Source organism: Prinia subflava, chromosome 2 (genome assembly GCF_021018805.1).
Source record: "Prinia subflava isolate CZ2003 ecotype Zambia chromosome 2, Cam_Psub_1.2, whole genome shotgun sequence".
Classification (NCBI taxonomy): domain Eukaryota; kingdom Metazoa; phylum Chordata; class Aves; order Passeriformes; family Cisticolidae; genus Prinia; species Prinia subflava.
The window spans coordinates 96,648,383-96,676,313 of NC_086248.1; the positions used below are offsets into that span (position 1 = coordinate 96,648,383).

The following is a 27,931-nucleotide window of genomic DNA, read 5'->3' on the forward strand; positions in this document are numbered from 1 at the left end:
ACTCCTTGGAGGAGGTGGTGCTTCGTGTGCCTTTTGAAAGTGCTATAACCGAGGCGTCTCTCGGAGCCGGGCAGGTTCAGCACACACCGCCAAGAGCTCCCGAAACTCTCCGGGCCGAGGTCGGGAATACCTGCCCGAGAGCTGCCAGGCACTGTGACCCGTAAACAACATGGACACCATCTTCTCTGGGAGCCCGGGCACTCCGAAACAAAGCCACCCCCAGGAGCCGCACGGCTCAAACCAACTTTAAGAACTCCGTACCATTAAAAACAAACAAACAAAACCAAAACAACAAAAAAAAAAAATTAAAAAGAAGAAGCAGCAAGCAGGAGCCAGGCGCAGTGCCCGTTCGGTTCGGGAGCGGGGCGAGCAGCCCTGGCGGGGCAGCCTCACCCCCGGCCGCGGGGCGAAGGGAAAGCCGCGGGCGCTGCGGGCCCCCCTCCGCCCCGCGCCGCCGCCGGGGCCCCGCGGCCCCCCGGCCCTGGCTCGGCTCCAGCGGGCCCGTCTAACAAGTTGATCCCGGCGTGAAAGAGGAAGAAAAGGAAAACCTGGGAGGGGGAGGGGAAGCCCCTGCGCGGCCGCGGAGCCCGGGCTGAGCGGGGGAAGGCGGGCAGGGAATGCCGGGGGGAAGGAGGGTCGCCTCCCGCCCTCCTCCACGTCCGCAGGATCCATTTTCCCTCCCGCTGCCCCGCTCCAACTTTCCGCTCGCCGAGGCCCGGGACTCACCGGCATCATCTTGGAGCCGAACCGCATGGGGGCGGCCGGTGCCGGTCCCGCCACCCGGAGGGGGAGCGGCGGCCCGGGGGGCGGAGGGGCTGCGCTGCCGCCGGGACGACCTGTTGCGGGAGGCACCCAGCCCGGCCCAGCCTCAGCGCCCGCCCGCCGCTTTGTTCCCACCGGGAGCCGCTCTCCCACCGCCGCCTCCACCCCCGGCTCCGCTCCGAAACTAACCCCGGCCCGGCGAGGAGGAGCCGCCGCGCCCCGCCCGCCGCCCACCCCCGGGAGGGGCCGGCCCGCCTCCTGCCCCGCCGGGGGTGCCGGCCCGGAGCTCCACGAGGGAGGGAGGCCACAGCTCCCGGGGCTCGGCAGCCAGCGGGGCTGTGACCATACACGCTCCGTGGGAGTGCCCACGGGTCGCCTCCTCCTGCGCACCGCTCCGAAACGCGCCGGTTTGGGCCCCACGGAGGGCGGGGGCACACGCAGCCCGGCTTTCCCTGGATCGGCAGCGCGGGTGGGAAGCCACCGGCCAAGGTCAGCCTTCAACAGCAGCGCCTGCCCTAGCCTGATCTGCGAGCCCCTGCCGTCTCTACTGCCTCAGACGGACCGTCCTACAGAAGCCTCTTAGCTCCTCGTTTATGCAGTCAATGGAGCATCCCTGCCCAAGGCATGTTTTATTTTTTTGTTATTTTTGGTTGGACCTGGTGAGTCAATCAAGTCAGACCTCGTTGAGATGACAAAGCCTTAGCTGGGCTGTCCAAAAAACATCCCCACGAATCTTTTGCACTCACTTAAGAAGTGGAGGGAAAAAGTTCTCCCTTCCTTGGAGCAGTGTGCAGGACACCCATTTCAAACCCAGGCGCTTTGCTAGCAGCACTACAGAAGCTCACGCAAGGCTTGGGAAAAAAAGTATATTTAATCAGCACCGTTACAGGGCTCCCTCGGCAGGAAAACCAGCTCCATCTGTTTTCCCTACTCATACTCAAATCTAGCAATAATTAGGCAGTATAAAAGCGGAGGGATTAGAAGCTCCCAGATGAAGGGAGAGCAAAACACGAGCCTAATTTGTATACAAACATCTCTTTTTCTAAAGAAGTAAAGAAACTTTGAGACTATTAATAACGCCCTCCTCCCCGCGCCCCTTGCCCCAGGAACTCCTAGGCGGTAAGCAAGCACTGTTTAATTCAATATTGCTGCAGTGAGGGGGACAGGGATAAAGCCGCGGCCGAACGGGACCGTGTCCCCCGGTCCGTGTTCGCCCCGATCCCGGGGCCGCTCCCGCTTCCCACCCCCCACCCCGCGCTCCTCGCCTCGCGCCACGGCCACCCAATGAGGAGGCGCCGCCGCCGCATGACGTCACCTCCCCCGGCGCCCATTGGGCGCCTCGCGAACACAGCGCGGCGTCTCCTGGCAACGCCGTGACGTCACGGCCGCGCCCGGCCGCGTCCCGAGCAGCGGCTCCCCGGTGTCCCGGCGGGAGAGGCGCGTCCCGAGCAGCGGCTCCCCGGTGTCCCGGCGGGAGAGGCGCGTCCCGAGCAGCGGCTCCCCGGTGTCCCGGCGGGAGAGGCGCGTCCCGGCGCGGTTGTTGGACCCAGGGACGGCCAGAACCGCGGGCGAAGAGCCGCACTGCTGTTCCAGACCCCGCGGATATCCCACCGCCTGAGCGGATCTGTGAATTCCACCTCTTTCCCGATTTGCGCCCGTTCCGATCCGCTTCTCCACTGCCTGCATGCGTGGGTCAACCTAGGCATAGAAGGTTTATAAAGCTAGTTTTCATTTGCTAGTTTTTTTAAAACTCACACTTTAGATTTATCTTACAGGATAAAAATGTTACAGGTCAAGGCAAGTGGCAATGGAGAACCGAAATTCTTAGAATCGTAGAGTAATAGAATCACTGAGTTTGGAAGATCACTGAGTTCAATTATTAACCCAACAGTGCCACCTCTGCCGCGAAACCATGTCCCTAAGCACCACATCTCCATGTCCTCCGAGCACTTCTAGGGAGGGTGACTGCCTCACTTCCCCGGGCAGCCTTTGAATTAAGACATTTCAGTGAAGACATTTTTCCTAATATCCAATCTAAACACCTCCTGGTGCAACTTGGGGCCATGTCCTGTTGCCCTATCACTTGTTACTTGGGAGGAAAGACCGACTCCCAGCTGGCTACAACCTCCCTTCAGGCAGCTGTAGAGCACCGCGAGGTCCCTCTGATCATCCTTTTCCCTGGGCTAAACAACTCCCAGTCCCACCTCCGAAGCCTTGCTGCTCCAGACCCTTCCCCAGCTTTGTTGTCCCTCTTTGGACACACTCCAGCCAAGGATTCTGCAAATCCCTGCTGAATTTTTAGAAGCGTCTAGTTGGTAAGGGATAAAATCAGGAGTGTGATCTTTTAATGTACTCCCTAAATACAGGCACAAATAATTCTAATAATTAGAATATTAAAATAACAATTTTAAGCCTGTAAAATAAACCTGGAAATGGTTAGGTAAAAATCAAGTAGCAAAGGTGTTTCAGCTGAGTGTATGTGCAAGGTAGCCACATTTTGCTAGCACAGGCCTCTTGAAGGCCAATCCACAGAAGTCTCTTTTGGCTCAAGTTTTAACTTTGACATCTTCCAAAGAGAACTACAACCCCATCCCTGCTAAGGAAATGAAGCTCCAAGGGGTGCACCTATTTATATTTCCAGTTCTGTGCAGGCTCTGTGACTCATACACTGCAGTGAAGGCTCTCAGTGCCATCTGGTCTCGCACTTTAGATCCCAGCTCCTCTCCAGCAGAGGGGACAGTGCTGGCCAGGTTTGCAGGCAGAGTGGGGCCAAAACCGCTTGTACCCGTGCCTATCTCAGCAGCACTGCTTGCCCTCCCTAGGGCACCTCACATTCCTGCCTCTCACAGCTACTCAGACATGATTTCACTGGAGAAGCATGACATGAATTTCTCACAATGGGTTATTAATCACAGGAGAGGCTTTTTGGTTTACAAGCAGGGAGTTGATGATTCCCCCAGAGCGAGCAGAAATAGGGGAGGGTTTCTGACCACAGGTTCAACCTCCAGAGTGTCGACAGCTGGAGATAACTGAGTCAGGCACAGGAGCATTGGCAAGGGGCAGCAGTTCCCAGTCCTGCATACACAGAGCTATTAGAAAAAGGAAGAGGAGATCCACAGGATCTGGAGCCAATGGCATGGACAGATGAAGCTCTGCACCTCTTCCCTGCTTCCCACTATTTGTGGCCTAAACAGAGCATGGTACACTTGACCAAGGCCACATACAGTTCCCTAGAAGTAATCACAGCAAGGGTTCTGGGGAAGTTGATACTCCTGGAATGGCTTGAAAAGTATCCAAGAAAAGGAAAAAAAAAAAGTCCACCAAACTACTAAATAGAAATGTAGCAGAATCATTCTTCTTTCTACAGATCTCTTTGATCTGAGCCACAGAAACCTGCAGTAGCAGAGACATTACAGATAGTATTGGTAATGATAATCAGTATCATCTTTTCTTGTCATTAGTCTTTCCATACAATGGGATCTGTAGGACAGGGCTGGAAAAACACTGCTGTATTTCATGCTCTCAGCACACTACTTAGAACTCAAAAACTCCACCTAATTCCTTCAGTGTTATATCTAAGTAATGTTAAGAGTAACTTCACATCATCTGCTTTACCAGACTGCCTAAAACTATTTCCAGACCAGCCAAGACCCCTTTTACAGTCGTGACAAAAATTCGGAGGATTATCAGGTAACATTACTTTTGCAAGAACTCGTAAGAATTGAAAGGAAAAAATAAGCTGCACCTGTCGGTTGTTTTTAATAAATCCTTCGGTTCTTCAGCAAAAAGCTGAATAGGATTCTTAGACGGCTTCTAAGACAGTAATTTCAGAGAGTGTTTGTCATAAATCAAGAAAGCAGTAGCAATAGAAGAGGTACAGGAGGGCAGCCAGGTTAGATTTGCTGTCCACTGCCACCTACTGTTAAAACTCCACCAAGTCAGACTTGTGAGCTCTAATTCCCGAAGGATACGATTTAAGAGCCTGGAAGGAAGGAAAAACTTTGGAATTGAGATTACTGTGGAGAAGTTAAAAAAAAAAAAAAGGTATATGCCAAGAGAATTGCTCACCTAAACTCATCAGGCTGTGGCACAGCAGCTTCACAAGTTTGGATTCCTTCCAGCAATGTTGAAATTCTGGCACCTAATTTATACAGCTACTCTTCAGCTAAAGATAAGGCTTTTCCGGGCAGTGATTCAACAAAGACCTCCATTGGTCTGTGTTGTCAAACTTCCTCACAACGAGAAAATGCAGCTAAAGAAGAGAAAACCCATGGTTTAACACTTTCAGCACCTATGTACAGTTCCGTAATCCACCAGCTGCCCTCTTGTTGCTGTTAGATTCACTTCCACTATTTAGTGCTGCATTCCTACAATTTAATTTGTTTTCAAAACATCAGATAACAGACCCTACAGCAGAAACAGTTTGAGGGAAAACATGCAGCAATGACTGAGTCTATCTCCCAGCTGGAAATAAAGTTCCCTTTTTTATAGAACCAGAGAATCATTAAGGTTGGAAAAGACCTCTAAAGTCATCAAGTCCAACCCTTAACCCAATATTGCCAGGTCCTTCACAACTATAGGGCCACAATTACACATTTTTGAACACTTCTGGGGCAGTGATTCCATCACTTTCCTGGGCAGCCTGCTTCAGTGCTTGACCAAGTTCCAAAATGCAGGTAAGATTTATGAAATCTTTTAAGAAATTTGCTAACAACATCAGCTAGAACATCCCATGTTATTCCAATGGCTGCTTCCAAAGCAAAAGTCTTTGGTCTATGCCACATTCCAACCAGTACATCAAGAAGCATTTAGCAAGAGTAAATTTTAAATTAGGACAAGTTCTCTTAGCCCAGTTGTCTAAGTGTAAAGTTTCCTTGGGCACTAAGGAGTGATACAGCAGACATACCTTCCTCCTGGAGATAAGCCACTTCTCTAAACTTGTGTCTGGCAGCTGAAATGAATCTCTTTAGGGAGTTTTTCATATCAGTGCTTGCTTAATGCAGAACATCACCAAGCTCCTACACAGATGGCCTGTGCTTTGTGCTCACACCAAGTCCATTTTGGTTGTGGCATATACTTATTCACACACAGATGAAATCCATTTAAAATCTAAACAAATAACCGTGTTCTGTCACTTTTGTATGGCACAGCTGAAACAAAATCTAGACTTTCCCAGCACAAGGAACAGCTCAGTTCCTCACTCAGGGACATGGGAGCCAGTGCCTTCCTTTGTGATAGCACTTACACCTGCACAAAGTAAATACAAACTTCATTGGTCACTGTATGCAGTCATGCATATAAGCAACCACATGAGACAACAGAGGTTCAGGCTCTGTAACTTTAAAGTTGGTTAAAAATTATTGCTTGCTTAACTTGCATGCTCTCTGTAAACTAACCCCATTATCTAAGTTGTGACAGTCCCACATGCACCCACTGCACAAAGTACCTACTCAATCATGTCCCTCACTAAACTAATAATTGTACAGAGCCAGCAGCACTCAGAAAATAGTTCAGAAACTTGCATCAATTTTGCTGCAACCTATTCAGGCCTTAAGCTGATCATTTAAATACAATTTCAAAGGATGATTCTCTAAAAATAGAAAGTGTCATTAATATCACAAGCATCACTCACTTTAAACAGAAGTCTTCAATTTATTCCAGATCAACCAGGAATTATTTAACTTCAGTAAATTAAAGCTCCTCCAACTTCTCAAGTTACTTGCTGGAAGAAAATTCTACTTTCATCACTCAGAATTCTTTTCTATGTAATTTAAATTCAGTGTGGGGTTTTTTTCCTCACAGGTAATTTAACAACCAGCCGGCTAGAGCAAGTCTGCACTGTGTCTTAAAAAGAGAAGAAATCAACTTCCTCTTCCATTTGTCCCCAGCATCTTTCAACAAAATGTGGGCTGGCACAAATCTATGTTTTGTATGCATCACACAGAGCTGCCATTCTTCTCAATAACTAAATTGTATTCACTGCACTCACTCTGGATCCCTGTCGATTTATCTGAGCACAGACCCTGACAGAAGACCCTCTGTAACCAAACGTCTGTTTAGGGCAATTACAGCGACTGGGAAAGCTGTATCTGCCTGTACTGCCTGCAGCCACTCATCCAGCCTCAGAAGGGAGCTGGCCATGGGGAAAAACAGGGAGGGAACTGAAACACATGCTCCTTAAGCACAAAGATATTCAGCTGCTGGAAACAGAAATTCTGTGATCAAAATCCCATTTCTTACCAGAAGCTTTAAGACACTGATTAGCCACACAGTGACTCTGGACCTTCACCCCAGCTGGATGTTTGGAGGATGTGGAGAGTTAAATGAGCACTGCCATTTCACTGTTGCCTCATCCCCATTGCTCAGCTGCCAAGAAGCCAGACTTAGCTCATGCTAGCAGTCCCTCTGGAGTCAAGAGAGAATGAAACCAGAAGGATTTCAGAAAATACAAAATTATTGCAAGATCAGGCCCACAACTATTTCTTTTTTTGTAAAGTGACTGCAGGACTGAGCAGACCATGTCTTTGTAAACCTATTCTCATGGTTCATTTACCTATTTTCTTTGCACCTTCTCACACAGAGCTGTGGTCCTGTGCCTCGCCATATCAAACTCTGCTTGAGATAATCTGGGCAGACATGGGAACATCCAAAGTATTGGTGCAGCTTGTTGTGTCTGTGATATTTCTCCAAGCTGAACTGATGAGACACAGAGACATTATTGATGTCTTCACTGAATTATCTTTATCATAGTGCAAATATGTGGTAGTACACTGAAATTAAAGGAATTCCTTGGAACTTACATCAAAATTGAGCCCTTCCTCATGGTGAAGAAAAATTCTGTGCCCTAGGGATGGCAAACATCCTACAAGAGAATGCAGAGAATTAGCAAAAGTCCTGTTATCTAATGAAAGCCTCTTATTTTTTTATCTAAGTTTGTTCACTAAGGTTATTTCTGAGTACAGCTGTGTGAGGATATGCAACCCCACCAAGGCAACTTGCTACCAGTACTTGATTCTGCAGCCTTCCTTGGGGGAGGTATTTTGACTACAAGGAAATAGAAAGGGTATTTGTCTGAACTCTTGTTCTTTTTATCCCCCAAGTACATGAGTTTGCGTGATCTGTAATTTGTAATTATTAGTAGTATAGAATTAATTCAGTATGTGTCTACAAACCCAAATTTTCCTGTGGATTTGATAACACTTGAAGTTAAGTATTTTCTTGAAACTTGATACAGAAAAACATATTTGATGACAGCTTGACTGTGCAACATGCCTGCCCTACATAAACCACTCAAGGTTAGTCTGGTCCCCACACTTTCAGTTCAGAAAAATCCACAGAGGCTGTATTTTCTACCCTCCTGTCTTCTACTTGTTTTCCTTTTGTTTCTATCTCTCATCTCCCACGGAACATTATATTCTTCTGCCTCTCAACATCTGATTACTATCAGATACCTAATATACAGTATTACAAGTAAATTTAGCGGTAAATGTAGATTTTAGAGTCAGTTCGTCAAGTTTTTTATGCAACATGTAGCACTACTGGGTCCAAAACTGATTAAACTGCAAAGGATCCAGTTAAATATTTATATTGATTTAATTAAAGTGGGATTACATTCATATCTGAAGCTGACTCCATACCACAATATTTACTCATTTATCTATTAAAGGATTAAGAGTTTCAGCTGCAGAAGATTAATGTGTTCAAATTTACACTGCTGTCTGTGTTTATTAACAACACTCTCAAAGGAAATTTAAATATAACTTTTTTCCATTTTTAATGCCTTTCACAAAAAGACCTTTAAGCAAGAAAGACCTTACTCTGCCCTAGTGTCCAGCAGCCTGAATGAAAATACAGCTGTGTGAATAGATCAGACTTCTTTTAAATTTAGCATCTCTTTTTAAAATTCCCTAATATCCACGAAGTGAGCAAACTGCCGCCCCTGAGAAGAAAATAAATCATGGGGAAAGCCTTTTCTATTTTTCTATTGATTACACTAATTTAATAAAACAAATCTGTTCTCCTCCCACCCAACTTCTGCTCTTACCCTCAGTTTTTGAGCACGTTACTCCTCTTTGCTCCAATATTCCACATCAACATGACAGTTCCTGACCCACTTACACACTTTCCCTGACCTTTAACCCCTGCTGTTAAATTTTTCCCCCACTCCCATCTTCCAGATGTCTGCTTGTTAGCTCCTGCTTCTCCCTCTCTCTCTTTCTGCCCTTTCTTTAATTTCTTCTCATTTCTCAGATCTCGTAGATACAACTTGACTTGTGTTTGAGACAGGCTTCCTCCTCTTCATCACAGTTCTTGGTGTTGCTTGCTTCCAACGAAAATATTCCACATAATTTCAGTAAAATTTCACAGTCCCTGCTGACCTGAACACACCACACTCCAATCAGCTGGGAGCACAACATCCAGTCCAGAGTACAAAGACATCCAAGTTTCATTCCCCCAAACATAAATAAAAATATTATGAGGCTCTTTGCATGAAAGGAGTTAAAAAAATTCATTTTGCCTAACACCTTCTCGTGAGTCATTGAAAAGTTTAAAAAAAAACCAGTCTAACTATACTTATAATTCCAACATGGTAAAATCAAAACCATGGCTATTTCAAGATTTTAAGATTTAAGGCTATGTCAAGATGATACATGACATTTAACATGCAAATAAATTCTACATAATTATTTCATCCCTTTTAGAAAGTATTATCAAGTTTTCTGGCTTCACAGTATCCCAAAATAACTGAAAAGTTCATCCACTGGGGAGTCTGTAATGGGGGTTTTGTGAAAGTGCGTGAGAACTGTGTTTTTCCAAATTAATGCAAAGTGATGCATGCTCAGAAAAATGACACCAGATACACTGGGGAAGGACATGAGTCAGAACCTGGAAGGCAGCAGAGTTACCCTACTTACTAAAATAGACTTATTAACTGTTAAGCTATGTATATAGGTAGCACAAAATATATATTGTTCATTGTATTTATTCTCTTTGGTGATATGATAAACATGCAGCTTATATTTAGTAAACATAGAGCTGTACCTAAAAACCTGAAATTATTTACATGATATGACAAAAAAAAAAGCTTTCTTGAAACAATGTGAAATGTTATATGCTTAGGTAGGCTGAAAAACTCCACTTCCTTTCAAAGCACCAATACACTGCCAGCCCAAACTTCATGTGCCAAGTCACAAGTTCATAAAGAATTCTCCTGAGCGAGTTTCAAACTGCTGACGGTGCATGTGAAAGGAGATCAGGTCTGCAAACCACGCACAAGAATAAAACCCTTGTTGCAAGATAGCAGCATTGACGAGCTGAGGGAGCAAAACACTTCCAGATCCATACAAGGCACACAGTGTTCTGCTCCCAAAAAGGAAATATTAATTTCAGCGCACATTTTTGGAGTGCCATTGGGATGACACACATAAAGCCTTACTCTTGCATTTCCCCTGCTCCCAAGTTAATTCTTTTCCAGATGCCTTTTTTTTTTTTAAGAAAGAGGTTGCTGATGAGTTTCCGAGGAGAGGAGGGACTGAAAGAAATGGGTTATGATAAAGCTTCAAAGAGAGGAAGCATGGCTGAAAAAAAATGAACAGAGGTGTTGCAGGCAGCTAATTCTTTAGTCCTGTAATATTTTAAGCTGTACTGCCTTGGTGCAGGTACTGAAAGACGTGGTCTCGTTCTCCCCAAACATTTATGTCTTTTTCCCACACACTTAGCAACCATCACTCTTGACATTTGTTTAGTGATTTCCTCTGACAAGTCCCTGAGCACCAGTTCCCCAGTCAGGCACAGACACCCAACGCTGCTGACATGAAACAAAGCAGCAGCAGCAGCTGAGGGCACCGAGGAGACTGGCACTGAACTTTTCAAAGGCTGTGCCAACTTCTGTCAGGCTAAAACGCTTGTGAAACTGAGGTGTGTCTGTTCTCAGCAGCACCCTGGAATGTTCTAGAAACAGCCCTTGGTCCCATCCCTTTGTTGTCCCAGCAATCTGATCCAGAAACCTATGTAATATACAGGATGAAGGGCAAATAAAGGAGTAGAGTTTGCGTTATTCTGGGTGTTCCGCCTGCCCGATCACGGCTGGTTGCAGGCAGTGGGTTTCGGGCTGCCGAGGGCTTTGCCAGCTGGCTCTGATCCCAGAGAGGGCAGAGCAGGGGCAGCTCGGACACCGGACACAAAGGGCTGCTCGCCCATCCACAGGTAAAATACAGCAGGCTGGATTACTCTGTAGTGAGGATGCAGTTGTGCCTCCCTCAGGAGCCATAGGGTATTTTCCACCCTCTAGCTCTCTCACCAATCCAAGCACATCCTCCGGTAGGTCACTGTGCGGACGGAGCACCGCCGGGCTCCTGCGCAGCAGCACCCGCGGAGTTTTGGGAGGTCCTTCCCACAGTTTCCTCAGAGAGGCATGGAGAGGGAGGCACTCATCCCTCCTCTCCGGCTGGAGGCCGTAGCACACGAGAGGATGCTCCAAAGCCGCCTCGGGGGAGGTTCAGGTTGGGTATCAGGGAGAGTGGGAATCCTGCATGGAATCACAGAATCGCCAGGGTTGGGAGGGACCTCTGGAGATCACCAGTCCAACCCCCTGCCACGGCAGGGTCACCTGGACCAGGTGACACAGGAACGTGTCCAAGTGGGGTCTGCACATCTCCGGAGAGAGCCTCCACGACCTCCCCGGGCAGCTGTTCCAGTGCTCTGACACCCTCAGCTTAAAAAAAGAATCTCCCCTAGGCTGGGGAGCTTCTCGTGTTTTAGTCTATGGCCCTCGCTCCTCGTCCCGTCTCTGGGCACCTCCGACAAGAGTCGGACACCATCCCTCTGACCCGCCCGCGAAGGGCTCCCCGGGCAGGGCTGGCGGCCCGAGCCCCGGGCGCCGCAGCAGCACCCGCGGCTCCGCTCCCCTCGCTCGCTGCGGGAATGCCGGGGCGGCCCGCCCGTGACGGCTGCGGAAGAGGCGTCACAGGGAGGCGGCGCCGTCCCCCCGCGGAGGAAGGACGGGCTCCAAGATGGCGGCGCCGGAGGAGCGGCTCGTGTCGGAGGGCGAAGGCGGCGCCCCGGGCTCGGCGCGGCTCTCCCCGGCCCCGCTGCCGGAGGCCGCCGAGCCGCTGGCGCCCATGGAGCCGCCGCCTCAGAGCAACACGCTCATGGGGCTGCCCATCGTGGCCATCGAGAGCATCCTCAGCTTCCTGTCCTACGATGAGACGAGCCAGCTGCGCTTGGTAGGGGCCGCGGAGGGGAGGCGGCGCGGCGGGGGCCCCGCTGCGGCCGGGACCGGGCTCAGCCCGCCCGGCCCGGGGCAGGGGCGGGGGTGGCGGCGGCCCCGGCGGCCCCCGCAGGGCTGCTGCGCTCGCCGGGAAGGGGCTGGATGAGGTGGGGTGGGGTGGGATGGGGCTTTATCCCTTCTCCGCTCACGGTGTGCGCTTTCCCACACGCATTCCTAAAGCTCTTTTTACCGCCTCTTAACTCTTTCATTCGTTTCATGCTCTGTGAGAAAGCACCGGGCTGCCGGAGGCTCATTTCTCCTACAGCTGGTTGGGGTGGGTAGTCTATTGTGTCTCATATGTGTGTTTATTTTTACTTATAGGGCTTAAGCCTACAAGTGTAGGAGGTGGTGAGCTGCTGCTCCAAGAATCCTCCCCTATGTAGAAATGTGGGTCAAAAAAGAAGATGTAAAAAAAAAAAAAAAAAAAAGACCCCCTGCTTCTTCCAGTCTTAGTGGATTTGTAATTAATAACATATGATATATGCACCTCTGAACTTGATAATGCCAAAAATCCCCACAGCTGTCAGAGAGGAGATCAATGTATATCAATATTTAACTGCCTGCATAAGGAGCCTGATGTAAACTATGTCATATTATGATAAGCTGCTGTCTTACTGAATCTCTTACGAGGTTGTAAATGGAATAATAGTGAGGGAATTAATGCACAGCTTATGTAACTCTCAGTAAACGTGCATGCACTGCACCGTTCCTATTTTAAGAACTCCATTAGTCTAAACTGGATAATATTACAAGTGTATTTCTGCAGGAAACTGGACTGCCTGTGTCCTGGATCAGCAACCTGAAGTGTTGCATCCTGACTGTAACTTTAAACCAAACCCCTTCAAGCAAAACATTTGTTCTCATTTATACTGCCCCAAGTACACAGGTCCCTAAGTATTTCTAGAGTGTGCTGTCAGTCCCCTGAAGCCTTCAGCTTCTTCTGTGAGAGCAGGCAGTGGATCTGTAAAAAAGATGTGGTACTGTGAGAACCACAGAATAGCCTGAGTTAGAGGGGAGGCACAAGGATCACAAAGTCCAGCTCCTGACCCTGCACAGGACATCCCCGAGATCACGGGTGGTACTTGCAGTTTGACCACGGGGAAGGGAAGTACATCACACGGTGTGTGGATGTGCCACGTTTCAGGCTAGAATTTCAAGGCCAGGCACAGCCTGTGGCTGCACCTTTCCCATTGCACCTTATGAATGGTAGTGCCTGTGGGAGCTCTCACAAATCAACGGAATGCTTTTTTTTTCTCCAGCACTGAGTGTTTGTAAGCAATGCTGTGTTGGCAGTGAAGGTGAGAGTAGGAAAGGTGATGATATCAGGACTAAACCAGCTGTTTAGCTCTCACTGGCACTTAGGAAATAAAATGTGACTACTTTTATGCCCTCTTGTATAGCACCTACAAGTTCCTTTTTCCAGAAGATGACTGCCCCTTTCAGAAATACGCAAAACCAGACTGGATAAATACCAACTTTGAAACATACATAGAACAATACTGAGTGTAAAATGAAGGAAACTATTCAGTTAGTCTTTCCCTGTTTCGAGTTTTTGAGTTCACTGACAGCCAAGAAAATTAATCTCCATCAAATTCCTAGCCGTTCCCTTAAGCACATCAGAAGGCATTATGAGCATTCTTGTGAGAAGAAAGTAGCCTTTTGTTAACCAGCAGTAATGTAAAGAATCAAAGCCTTTCTGGTTTGAGCCCATTAATTTGATCAGCTGGGTCTTTCAGGTGGCTGTTCAGAGCTGAAGGTGTTCTTTGGCAGTTCACTGGGAGGCAGACACTGAATGTTCTTCATGGCTCCAGGTGCTGTTGTCAGAGAATTAAGGTGGCCTTTAAAAATAGCAATGCCCAGGCATAAGTTCATAATGGAATTTCATTACTTTGGGATTTTTAAAGGTGGTGAATAGCCCTTGGGAAGTCCTGTGTATTCCTGCTCTAAGAGCTGCTTTGCACAAACATTAATTTTTTGTTTCCTGTGAGGACTGACTCGAGCTGCTTATCAAAGATGAATGAACGTATCTTATTATAAGTAGTATTGTGTTAAAGATACATTGCAGGAGCACATTAATTGAATGACAGGTATTAAATTGCTCAGGTCTCAAGCATATTAGAAACATGCCCCAAAACAGCCTCATTTCCCTTTAGAATGTGGGATTTCATGGGCTAAAGCATCTTGAGGAAGGCAGGAAAATCCAGGACATCAATTGACCTAAACAAAGTTTGATCGTACATGTTTAGACAAAAAAAATGTGGGTTCCTTAAACTAATCATTTTGATGCATTCTCTGGATCCCAGCATGGAAGGAATGGATGTCCTAATGTGCTTTTTGTTTTGGATCACTTTAGCTCAGTGATCCATTAATAAAAAAACCAACAAATTCTCAGAATTGAACTGGGTTTGGATCTAAGTGTGTATAAGACAACAGAGGAGTTGGCTGGGTGGGAGGATATAGAACACCAGAATGTTTTCAGATTGAAATGGAGATAGGAACATGCATTGTTTATGTAGAGCATAATGAGGAACACAATCTCAGGCATAAGATCCAGAAGTCTTTTTCTGTCACCAAAGGATGAGGTAAAGAACATTTCCTGCTTGTGATGATTTCCATCAGGCAAGGCAAGACAAGACCACGGGCCCCTCATTGTGCCAAAAGCACTTGCTTTCCTGAGCAGAACGCTTTCTGTTGTTCCTGGGGCTGCTGCGTGTAAGCGTAAATGAAGCACCCACTGGTTAAGCAGTGAAGTAGATCCGAGGAACAGAGACTAAACAATAGGTATTCAGAGAGCAGTCATGTCTGAAATGAGGGAAATCTTGAGCCCTCAAACTTTTGTCCAGATAAAGTGAATGAGAGGAAAAGCAGCAGCATTTTGCTTTCAGCCCTTATCTTCTTCCTCTGATGATCCCCATGAGAGAAACACAGAAAACCCCAAAGATCCCAGTGTCTGAAGCTGTAATGCTCTGGACAAACCTACTGTGCATGTTGACAGGGAAGCTCACTATCTTCCAGCTTTTGAAGGCTCCTTTCACTGAGATATTTTTAGTGACTTGCAAAAGCTTTGAAATTTTTGCCTCAGTGGGATAATAATGAAATTCTTAGATTCCAGTTTCTTTTTCAGTCACGTGTCTGAGCTTGGAAAGGCACTTCCATTCAGGCTATTACTACAGCAAGCATAATTAAAATCACACAGTCCACAACCTCCTTCCCTGAGCACTCTGAGAAGGTTATCTTGGATTCTGACACACATCAGAATTATTTAGATTCTGCAGCAAACTTGTGCTTATTTCCTGCACAGCACAAGTAAGGACTGATCGCCTTTGGACAGCATGGCTTTAATTTTTCCAGTTTCAGTCTGTATTTACAGGCATTTCTATGTTAAAAGATTCTTGATGAAGTCATGAGCGTTTTGCCACTTACTTTACCCTAAAAAGGGCATTTTACAGAACATGGTGTCAGTATACCATCTAAGATAAATAACATATATTGAATCTGAACACCCTAGGGTATTTTATATTTGTTTTGGAGTTGGTTATCTGATATTGGAACTGGGAAGAAATAAGACATGCTTGAGGAAACAGAAGTTAGTAGATTGTGTCTGTTTACAAAAGAAGTGGAAATTTAGTTTATAGGATTGTGGAAGGCTGTTATCACATACAAGTCAGCATGAAGAAGCAACCTCTTTCTGCTTTTTACAAGGACTTGGAATACCTTTGTAACCCTGAAACTTGAACACAGGGTCTGGTTGACCTTTGGGGAAACAGCCTCTTTCAGCTCTGTGACTAAAATAAGAAAATATTCACACCAAACAGCAAAATTGCAAATACAAGGATGAGAAATTCAACTTATGATCTGTCGAATAGCTAATACCAAACTGTCTTGGACCCCTATGGACAGCTGAAAGCGTAATGATGCTACTTTGCATATGACTGACTGTGCAATCTAGGAGTATATTGTTCCTATAAATCCAGGTGCTGTGTGCTTTACATGGTGAACCAGCTGAGAATTATGAGATGATTGGTGAAATAAGTTGCAAACAAACACTTTTCATTTCTGGTGGTACTGGTGTTTGGTTCTAGACTAATTATTGGCTAAATGTGGGTAACGTCGAGAAACTGGAGCCAGTAATTCTCCATGCTGTGTGGGTAGGCAGAGGGGGAGGGTTAAGAAGCCCGGCGCGGTTCGTGTCGCGGCTCCCGGGAGGGGCTCTGTGCCGGCAGGTGTCACTGTGCGCGGGTTAAAGCCTCGGTGCCGCCTGCGGGCGCGGAGCTGAGCGCGGCCCGGGGTGTTTCCTCTTGTGCCCGCTGATGCGGAGCTGGCGCGGCCCGGCGCCGGTACCGGCTCCTGCCGCGGGGGTTCGGTACCGCCAGAGCTGAGAAAGCGGCAAAGCTCGAACTGGGACACGATTTAAATCCGTGTGCCCCTGGAGCTGCGAGCTCAGGGAAGAGAGAACAATTTCCTCCTTCCTGTAGGAAGGGCCAGCATTTTCCCTTATGCACAGGAGATGATTTAGCTGGATCACTGAATGGTGGGGCAGTGTGCTGAGACTCTCCCTCTGCAGTTTGCCTGTCTGACCCTTCTTTGTTAACCAGGCAGATCTAGTACTGAGGAGCACAGACACATCCACAGTCACTGCTCAGTGGCCTGGTCATGCAGATCTGTCTGAAAGTGGTCGCTTCTCACAGAACTTGGGCCAGCTGAGACTAGAGGGAGACTCACAAAGCAGAACTTCTTTCTGTTTATACAGAAGGCATTACAAAAGTAATTGCAGGTTCTCTGGGAGAGGTGAGACTCTTCTTCCTTAAGGTATAAACTTACATAGACATAAAAGTTACGAAATGAGGAGTGTATGGAGGAAAAGAGTGTTTATTTTTTTAAAAAAAGCATCTTTATTGGCCAGTAGGGTCACAGTGGGAGCTGTGGACTTTAGAACTTAAAAAACCCCACCAAAACAATTTCAAAGAACAGTTGGACCACTTAGCTCTTGCATCTTCAGAATTGAATAGCAATTGCTTTAGACTTTTGTATGAGTTGGCTTTGTCCTATAACTGGTAACTTTGTGAAGGTTTAACTGTAGCAGTTTATTATATCCTCTTCTTAATGTCCCTTCTTCCTGAAGCTGTGGAGCAAAAAAACCCTGGGACTATTTGTGTCCAACATAGGAAATGAAGGATTCCTTTAAACAGAAAAGACTTTCTTACACAAAGAGAAGAATCTTGTTCCATGTGCAATGTTTTCCATGTGTTTTTAAATTTAATAGTGGTTGACTTCAAAAATACAAGCCTTAAGCACTGGGAGAAAACCACAGTGATTTCTTGTCTTTAAAGGTTTCTGTTTTTGAGACTACAAAATATTAACTTGATTTACCAGAATCACTCTGGAGACCATGCTAAAAGCCAGGCATGGGCATTGTCAACTTCCATTAAAATCAGAGGAAATTGTATTTGCTTCTAATAGGTGACATTCAGCTTGCTGTCTCTTGTTAGGCAACATCAATAGATTTATTTGTGAACTGTGTAGAGCATAGATGCTCCCTTTTGGAGTATCATGATCTTTGAAGCTGGGAATGCCTGAATCTCAACTGCAGTTTTTGCTTGTTGAAATGGAGCAAACAACAGTAAGAAAATCTTTTGCTACTTGGCAAGAAGGAATAAGATAATAGTAAAAGTGACTTGTGAACTTAATTGAGCCTTAAGATTTCTTTTTACTTAAATACAGGTTTGTAAGCGAATGGACTTGGTTTGCCAGAGAATGTTAAATCAGGGATTTGTGAAAGTGGAAAGATACCACAACTTGTGTCAAAAGCAAGTTAAAGCTCAACTTCCAAGGTATGTACCAGTTAAAACTGGAATTAAAATTGTTTGTGTTAGATTCATTTAAGTGGCTTATTGAAAAGGAATTCCTTTCTGGCGAATTCCTCTTACATAACTTGAAAATTTGAGACACATTTGCCTTTATTTCATTTTTTTTTCTAGTAGCACCTTGAACCTAAGATTTAATAACAGAATAATGGTGTGAAAAGTGTGTCTGGTATTTGAAACAGGGAAGTCTGGGTCCTGTATTACACAACTCTTCTGGCAAATCCAGCGAGGATTCCTGGGAATGAATAAATGCCATTCCTTTTCAAGACCAACTGCCTTCACTGATCATTTATCAAAGACTCTGCTTAAAAAAAAAGGGCAAGGTTTTTCACTGCCAAGGATTAAACGGGAACAAGGAAGAGGGATTTGACATGTGAGCATTACTGAGAACTGGTTTCTCACTAAAGCAATGTCTTTCTTCCTCTTTCCAGTGAATAAGTGCAGCTGCTGCTGTGTCCTATCAGATTTCCCAGTCAGAGTGAAGAAACGAAGTGCTACTTAGCATAGAGATCCTTTGTCAGAAAGCATTTCTATCTCAACCTAAACTTCATAGCAGTTCTTCACCACGTAAACTTCACTACCAATATATTACATTTGTTATTTCAATCGCATTCAAGTACTGACCGTATGAGTGAGTGAGATAAAAATATTCGCTCTGACTCAGTCTCTGCTGCTAGTTAGTACTGCAGCCTTGTTCTTAAATAGTCCTAACTTACATACAAAATTGGTGGAGCACATAAGATATAGTAATTATTTAGAGGACAAATTTTGCCTGAGCAAGTGTAGTATGCTGTTACTAGCTGGGTTTCAGTCAGTACCTTTTATTTCCATGGAGACAAATATTAGCAGTTACAGGGTTTTAAGGGTGAAATGAACTTGTCAAATGTTACAGTTTGATTTTTTGACTCCTTGTTAAATCGGTGTCACCTTGTGGTCTGTTTTCCAGACGGGAGTCAGAAAGGAGAAACCATTCATTAGCTCGCCATGCAGACATCCTCGCTGCTGTGGAAACGAGGCTCTCTCTCTTAAATATGACTTTCATGAAGTATGTGGATTCCAATCTCTGTTGCTTCATACCTGGAAAGGTAAAATGTAGACTATATTATGTGAATATGTATCTGTGTTTGAAAAATAGGATTGTGTAACTTAATCTGGCACAGCTGGGGAAAATTGATGTAGTGTGTGTATATCTATCTATCTATCTATCTATATATATGTGTATATGCTTGCAAACAAACCTACAAGCAAATACTCTGTTTTACCAGGCAGTCTGAAATGAGTAAACCAGGCTGTATTTAAATATTCATTACTTTAAATTTGTTTTCTATTTGCCCTTAGATTCTTTTTTCATTCTGACATTTGATTTGTGGTATACTCATCCACTACAACCTTTTAGAAAATACATGTGATCAGGCCATTGGAAGATGTAGTAATTTAGATTACACATAGCACTAAGCACTCAGTCAATCAAGATTTTAGGCATCTTTCTTAAGGGTTTGAGTACTTCAGGTTAATTGAATTAAGGTATTTAGTATGTCAAAACACTGTTCGGTATTACAGTGGATGGTATATTTTTGTACAGTAGGTGGAATTAGTTTTAAATGTAAAGTGTGTTAAATGGGAACATTACTGAACAGTTCTGGTGTTTTAGAATACCAGCCCAGCATTAAATATAAATTATGCAGGCAAGATGTACATTGGAGATACTGATGTTTTATAAGCTGTGAAATCACCAGTGCACAGGGGAATTGACAAAATCATGCTCAGAGAAGACTGGTACAGCTCAGGGATTAAACAAGATCAGTGAACATTATCCTAGCACTCTATTCATTGATCTTTCCACGTAAGGTTTGCATATGTTGGTGTTACTTTTTTGTGGGCAGAGAACTGAATTGCAGTGAGGTGAATGGAAAAGTTCTCTCTTGGATTCTGGGGAAGCATGCAGGCATTTATGCATGCAGTGGTAGGATAAGCTGTGGGCATGGAATGTATTCTTATCTTGAAGAAGTAACTATTTCTGTACGCTCCTGTTGACTTGATATTTAATTAATTTTAAATTATATTCTTATTTAACTTTATATTTTTTATATCCCATGTATTTTAAAAAATGAATGTAATGAAATCAAATGAACTTAAGTCGCTGATACTTACATGGTAAATGGTAAAAATGTTGCCCTGTGGTTTTGAAGAGTAGACAGTACTCACCCTAAACCAGGGGTGTGCAGGAGTTGCTTGGTGAGCTTGCTTTTCCTTGTGGGCACCAACTTGTAAGGACCTTGATTTTATTTTGATACAACTGCTAAAAAGTTTGTGGTGTTTTTTTGTGTTTTTTTAAAAATTATTTACTTAGTGTGTGAGTTTGCTAGCCCTGCTGCTCTCTCAGCACAGTTATCAGTTCACCCATTAATATTTTGGTCAATCAGATTCAAGGCTTAGTGTTCACTTACACTCTGTGGTTTCCCTCCCACCTGCTTTACTTCCCTCAGGAAATTTCAGCACAGAACTGCCAGGAAGTGAATTTGTGTTAGAATATGCAAATCCTGATTTGAGGTTCAGCATTCTGTGTGATAGCAGAGCACTGCTGCAAGGTTTTATATTGAGGATGTTGTTGCTAACAGGATAAAGTGGATAAAATTTGAGAAGTCTTTTGTTTGTTGCTTGATGAGAAACCTAGGTCTTGTCTAGCTTTTGGGACTTTTTAGCTAATCTTCCTTTATCAGAACAGAGGGTGCAACTGAATTACAAGGTCCTTGTTATGTGTGTTCTTCAGGCAACTCTTCAAACATTCTGAATCCTGTGCAAAATACCTGTTTCGCTTTGGCTAAGAGACCAGCACTCCTATCTTGACCTGCCTCAGACTTTAATTCATGCATTAGTGAGACACCCTTCATATCTGTACCTCTCCTACCAAAGGGCTTTGTTTCCCAAATGTTTCAAGGGAGTTTTGTTCTCTGTCAGTAGTGGATTGATGTTTTATAAATGAATGTATTTTGGACTTAATCTGAATTTGCAGATTTTTTTTGTCTTTATGGAAGTGACTCAAGTAAATATTTACAGCTCTTCAGGCTGACATAATGCTAATTCTTGCTACTCCAACTCTGTTTCATAACTGGCAGGGGTAGTGACTGCTCTGCTTTGGGGCTTTTTGCTTCTGGTTCTCCTGAAGGAAATGATTATGCTCTCCTGAGTATAGATTATGTAACTTGCAAGCCAATTGTGGCTCTACTTCAGACTTCACCCACTGAGCATTATTTCATGACTTTGAAGAGATCTGTTGTGATAGATTAAATAAATAGCTTCTCTGATATATCATGAACAGCACTTCAAAAAGCTGATCTGGAACACACAGTAGTGTGCAACTGTTATGTGGTAAAAACCCCAGAATTCCTAGAACAAACTGAAATAATCTTGCCTTTATCAGAAAATCCTAATTCTTCTTAAATGTTTTAGGTAATAGATGAAATTTATCGAGTGCTAAGATATGTAAACTCTACAAGAGCTCCTCAGAGAGCTCATGAAGTTCTTCAAGAACTAAGGGACATTTCCTCCATGGCTATGGAATATTTTGATGAGAAGATTGTTCCAATACTGAAAAGAAAGATGCCTGGGTCAGATGTATCGGGACGCCTAATAGGAACTGCCCCAGGTATTAATTCCAACGTATAGTTAAGTTTTATTCAGTTTTTCTTTAAAAAGTCACAGCACTGTATGTTTTCAAAGCTCTCTCCCTTAAATGGGAGCTTTATTACATAAATATTGATGATACTTGTTTCTTAAGAATGCTAACTGAAATTCATTTGCTTTGAAATTTAAGGAGCCTTTTTGCTACCGAAAGAACAGTCACTTGAATGTATGTTAGAATTATGCGTAGTGTGTATTCGTTAAACAAATGCTTTTGTGCCACCAATGAATGAGACTTTATCACTGCATTTGTTTGAAATTTGGCACATGAGATGACAGTTGATGCCTTTTATTTTTAGGACAAACTGCAAATGAATTTGCCTAAGCTGTAGTAGTACATACAGGGCTAGAATAGTTATTTTTTTACTTTACTGGGGGTACTATTCTACAAGTGACTAAGAAGCAAAATAGTTATAGGTAATAGTGAAGAAGCAGTTAAAATAACAGCCTATAAATAAGCCATTAAACTGGTGCTTCCTTTAGTCTGTCAGACTTTCCAGCACTTTTGTGGACCAAACTCTAAGGCAGTTGCCTCATGGCTGAAGTTATCCTAATGGTAAAAAGCAAAGATTGGTAAAATTGTAGAGTTTTCCCTATATAAGATGTGTTCACACTTTAGGAACTGCTAAATTTAACTCTCTAGAAGGATAACTTAGTAAAAATTGGGGAATAAATGCATCTTAAGCAAAAACAATAGGCCTAACTGCAGATGCTTTTGCTTCTTGTAAGTCCTGTTTCTTGTAAATCCTTTTAGCCACAAGTGTGTATGCCACCTTTTAATTATATCCTGTTAGTTATGCTTTCATTTTTTTAATTATATACCTTTTTAAAAATTATATATGGGTTTATTGTTTTTTTAAGTATATGTGTTAATATATACTGAGCCTCTCAGCTAAGGAAGTATTGCCCAGACCCGCAGTTGATGTCAATCAACTTTTCAAGGCCAAGGCTTTGTGGTGCCTGAGCTGCCTCTCTCTGGTTGAGGGAGGGGCATAACCTCTCCAATAGCACCCCCTTAATGTCACATAATGGTGGCTGTGCTGGCACCCTGACAGAAAAAAAGGAGGAAAAGGAGGATGGCTGCTCCAGACTCTTCTGTCTGTAGAGCACTTGCGCCTTACTTGCACAGCCTTGCTAGAAGAGTATAATGAATGACAGCAAAAGTGATAGATATCTTTTATGGCAGAAAAAGTGAAAGATATATACAGTAGCTGTTAGTCTCCTTGATTTGCAGGAACTTTATTAGAATCAACAGTTCCAAGCTCAGATTCCAGTATGGTTTTAGTGCTTAGGAAGAGTGATTCTAAAGAAGCATGGAAAATAAATTCCTTTCTTCTAAAATGTAAGTTACACTGAAATACCTTATTAAGTTCCAAACTACGCATTTTTAGAACTTTAGCTGTCTGCAACTAAGACAGCAGAATTTTGCTGGTCTAATGAAAGACATTTATTCAGTCTTAACTATTCCATATTAAGTAATTTATAGATGTTTTGTGGGGTTTTGTCTTAACATCTGTGACACTAAGTCTAGATGGCAACACCATGGTTCTACACAGTTTTTGATACAGCAAACGGAGGGGGGCTTATATACAGGAAATGAATTATGAACTTTTTTCCAGACTACTGAAAAGCTGTAAGTATTTTAAATTAAACTGGTTGTGCTCTGACATTACCACGTTCTTGTTAAACCCTTAAGTGACTGTAAATCTGTTTACCCCTTCACATAACTTTCAATGGGTGTTCAGATTCACGTGCGGGGAGTAGGGATAAGCAAAGTATGAACACTGGGGCATGGTTTCTAGCCGTAAGTTGCAGAGAATTGATCCCAGTTCTCTCTGAAGTTCCAGGGCCTTCTGCAGCACTGACAACAATGCAGCTGTTCTCCAAGCAGAGCCCTTCCAGGCAGGAAGTCACCAAGCTGCAGCAGCAGGTGAAGGCCAACGGCACGGGCCTGACGGCGCTGAAGCGGGAGATCTCGGAGCTGCGCGTCAAAGTGCAGGAGCAGCAGAAGCAGCTCCAGGATCAAGACCAGAAACTGCTTGAGCAGACCCAAATCATTGGGGAACAGAACGCCCGCTTGGCCGAGCTGGAGCGCAAGCTGCGAGAGGTGATGGAGAGCACAGTAGGGAATTCTTCAGGTTCTGGCTCAAATGAACAATCTCCCAGGAAACGGAGGAAGGCGGTGGATTCCACAGACTGTCCTAGGAAATCTAAACGCCTTCGGAACAGAAAATAACTGGGGAGGAAATGGCGCCTTCAGGAGGATACACTGCTCTAGTAGCCCAAGCAGACCTGCTTGTTTGGATACTGTGACCAGCTTCATGGTGTCGCTTAGGCTGCTGGCTCTTCAAAACACCACTTAGACTTGAACAGTGATTTTCTTTCATTGACTTTTCCCCTGCTTTCTATATGGGTGGGCCTAATGCACAGAATCTTTAAGATTTGCAATAGCTATATACTAACCAGACCTGCTCTGTTATGTTTTGAAGGGTTAACCTTTTTTTTTTGTGCAGATGTGTTTAAAGTAAACTTATTTGTGTTTATGCATATGTTCACATGAAATCTTAATAAATTGTCTTAACTGACTAAATGGTTAAGAGTAAAAACAGATGTCCTGTTCACTTGAAGGAAAGATCCGCTTTTAAAACCTTGTTTTTGAGAACTTGACCTTTTTTGTTACAAGTGACCTTGTCTGGAATGTCTGAAAAGTAGTTAATACTTTTTGGGGTTCTCTGTAATGAGTAAAACTGACTTCTTAAGCTACAGTATTGGCTATATATTTTTGTAAACTTCCGTGGAAGGGCCTTCTATCCAGTCTTCACATGCACACACCCCGGTTCCAGGTCTTGGGAGCCATATTCTACATTTGCATGGATAGATGCATGTACAGCTTAGTCAGCCTGCCAAAAGCACTTGCCTGAAACTGTTCCAAACTCTGGGAGAGAGCACAGAGACCTGTCAAGCAATTCCTTTGTCGCTCAGCCATAACCGCGTCTCTGCTTTCGGCACGGCGGCGTCCTTGCAGCGCGGTGTTCGGGGCACGAGCGGCAGAAGCGTTTGGGCCCGCGCTGCGTGGCTGCCACTCGCCCTGCTGCAAGGCAGGGCTTTATTGGGAGCCAAAGCTGGAGAGTGGAGAGGCTGCCTGTGCTTCGCTGGGGTCATAGGGCAACACCCTGGAGTCACCAAGCTCCGGGGACACCGTTTGAATGAAATGCTGTATTATGGAAAAACTTAAACTATTTTGTGTGTCTGTGGTGGGGTTGGGGTGGAAATTCCTCTGTAACACTGATGACAATATTCTAAGCTTTCCTTATCCTGAAAGGTGAATCACTTCAGACAGAGCTTTAATTTCTTTTGCACTTCTGTTTTGAGCTTGTAACTGGAAAAGCATGTCTTGCACTGTTCAGTCTCTCTGGTCACTTTAACCACCTCAGAGTTGTGTACAGTGATTATTCCCCCCCGCCATCTGTATATTTTTGGAATCTTACACAAATACCATTGTCCTTGGTTTTGTTTAATGTACTAAACTATGTAGCTTTATAATTTGACTTACGTTTCCTTTTTTAACCAGCTGCTGCTTTGTCTTTAGGTGGTTCTGAATTCAACTTGGTATGGCACTGAAAACGCAGATGCTGCATTTGTGGCTCTTCATAATCTTGATATTACTGCTGTGGGTTAAAGTGCAAGTTCATTTTGTATGGCTGTCAGCATAACCTAGTGCCTGTATTTAAAGCACCAAACAAATCAGAAATTGTCTGGTCAGGTATTCTATAACCATGGAAAACTGACATTTGTTGTGAAACTTCAGCTACAATTTTTACTTCTAAAACATAGTAGCTTGTACCAGAAGTAACACTGCAAATGCCTAATATTTGACAGACATTTAGCTTTCAAATAAACTTCTCGAGTAGTGTGAGTCTTTTCCAAAAAAAAGGCATTTTTCTTAAGCATCAAGGAAATTATAAAAGGCTGAGAGCAGACTTAAACTGTTGAAGGAGCATTTGCTTATACTGGTTTTCTACAGCTCAGAGTGTTTTTTACAGGTAAGTCCATCTTGGGGATAGATACCTGCTAGTCAGCTTAAAAATACTGGTATATATCTTAACTTTTAAAAAACAATTTTGAGTCAAAGGGTCAGCGTGATACAAATTATTGAATGGTTGGTTGTGATAAAAAATTCCTGAAATGGACTATTTACCAGCTACTTGTGGCTGAATACTTCCAAAACATTACTCCAAAAGTGTGAATTGCATTTACTGGAAAGGTTTATTCATACATTTTGAATATTTTTCACTTGAGTTTCTTTATTAATTTCTAGAATATGCAAACAATTTTTCCCTCCTCCCATCCCAGTATACAAATCCGTTTCAGGGTACTCCAGAGTAGCATTTCTGGATGTGTTGGGGAATCTCTGGCTGTTTGTAACTGAGCTGGAAAACAACAGCCAATTGTTCTGGGAAATGTTCTCTGGGAACTGTTCCAACTTGGAACCTTCAGCTCAAGGAAGTATCACGTGCTGGGGGCTTGCAGGTGCATCCTGCTCCTCCATGTGCTGACAGTGAGCTGGAACGGGGCCCGTGAAACTTAGGGGGTAGAGGGGCTGGTTACAGGCAGCTCTGGGAAATTCCACAGTGGAGGTACCCCAGTGTTCTCTAGTTCACATCCCAGAGAGGGAAACGTCACATGGCTCTTGGCTGGAATGTACACCAGAAAAATATACACATGGAAAATGAAGTAATTGTTTGGACAAAATACCTGGAACATTAATTTCTGACACCATATTGTCCCTTGTTGAATAAAAAGGATGAATTTTGCAATGTGTGAAGAAGCTGTTGAATCACCTGAAGTAAAGCTAAATCTCAGTTTCCACTCTCAGTGCCTGTGCACATTTATGTGAGTTGGTGTATCAGCCTCGAAGTGTTGGTAGTGATCAGTGATTGTATCATCTGTTCATGGGAGAGCCTTGAACCAGTGAGACTGAGGTGTGGTCTGCAAAATGACATGAAAAACTGATGTATTTGCAGGCACTGTTCAGTTTTAGGACTTGTGTCAAGGGCTGAAACAGAAAGAAAGGTCAGAGCTAACAGGGAGAGGAATTTTAAGTGTCTTATATTTATTAAAATAACTTAAAACAGCTTAAAATTACTGAGGCTCGCTTTACTGCTTTTCTGAAAACAGCACTTGCATAGAAACTGCTTTTTGTTTCATAGCAGGGTTGGGGATATTTTTATACAAATTTGTGTACCTAGTGAACATGTTGAAAATGAGATCAAAAGACACCATAGTGCTATTTCTTGAGGGAAAAGTTGTTTGCAACAAGGTCTTGCTTCCCAAATTGAACACAGTGTGTAAGGACCCTCCAAAGCTAGGATGTAACAGGTGGAAGTGCTGAAGGAAGAAAGACTACCTGCTTAACAAGATAAAGGTCACAGGTTAAAGAACAGATGGAAACAAATGGAGCTTCATCAGTTCTTGATACTCAGCATGGCACATTTATCACCAATTAATGCTAGTAAGAAGGCCTGCATGTAAGTTATTAATGTAAAAGGTAAGACAATTGAACAGACACTTAGTTGCTCTTACTCAGATCTTCTAGGAGTGAATTGTGGAGAGGACTGAGATTGCCAAAGGAGTTTTTAATGTTCATCAAGAGCCTCTTGAAAATAGGATGATGTAGGATATAGTGGAATGTGTCCCAGCACAGGAGAGGATTTCCCAATTCCTTGGTGTTCCTGATGGTTTTAAGAGGGTAACTACCAAATTACAGTGATAGATTGTTACTTCTTGAATAAGTGAATTGAGTTTGGGCTATTTTACAGCAATAGTCTGCTAGTTGTGAACTGTTCTGTTCAGCTCCATTTCTGTGCTGCTCTGCCCTGTTCCTGGGCCAGCTTGCTTGTCCATGTGCTCTCCAGATCCTTCCTGGATCTCACCTTACCTGTTCTAAGGATGCAGTCCTGGCTTTGGTTTATTTTACATGTGGTAAACCAAACATTCCAGGATTTTTGTTCAAGGCAACAAACCAACCATTTACATTCCAGGTTTTTTGTTCAAGCTTTGTGCCAGCTGAAGACACAGTAGGTACTGGATCTCACATCTCTGGAGTGGGAAATGTCGGATATAAAAACCATTGGCTTGCTGAAAAACTAATAAATCTGGATTTGTTACACAGACTGCTTAAACCAGACTGATTAAACACAGTGATTAAACAGGAAAGACACTTTGCTCTCCAGTACACTTGGGCAATTAAATTGTCCAAAGCTTTCCTATTTAATATATAATTTTAGTTGTTCAAACCTTGTTTAGCTGCTCTGGAATGTTTAGTTTATAAACCTGGGATCTCCTGTTTAATTGT

The 27,931-nt window shown here is 44.0% G+C and overlaps 2 protein-coding genes across 2 annotated transcripts in view; one reads left to right on the forward strand and one right to left on the reverse strand.

Annotated features, from left to right (window-relative positions):
• The window catches only part of TP53BP2 (tumor protein p53 binding protein 2), a 51,594-nt gene extending 50,625 nt beyond the window's left edge, over positions 1–969 (reverse strand). The window contains exon 1 of the mRNA XM_063391107.1: positions 727–969. Coding sequence (XP_063247177.1) covers positions 727–753 — 27 coding nt within the window. The 5' untranslated portion in view covers positions 754–969. The remainder of the gene's footprint in view (positions 1–726) is intronic.
• A 10,763-nt stretch (positions 970–11,732) lies between these two features.
• On the forward strand, positions 11,733–26,389 carry FBXO28 (F-box protein 28). Its single transcript, XM_063391110.1, has 5 exons — positions 11,733–11,987; positions 17,753–17,862; positions 18,842–18,980; positions 21,346–21,541; positions 23,418–26,389. Exons 1-5 carry the CDS (start codon positions 11,775–11,777, stop codon positions 23,810–23,812), a joined length of 1,053 nt encoding a protein of 350 aa, XP_063247180.1. The 5' UTR covers positions 11,733–11,774; the 3' UTR covers positions 23,813–26,389.
• The last annotated feature ends 1,542 nt before the right edge of the window (positions 26,390–27,931 follow it).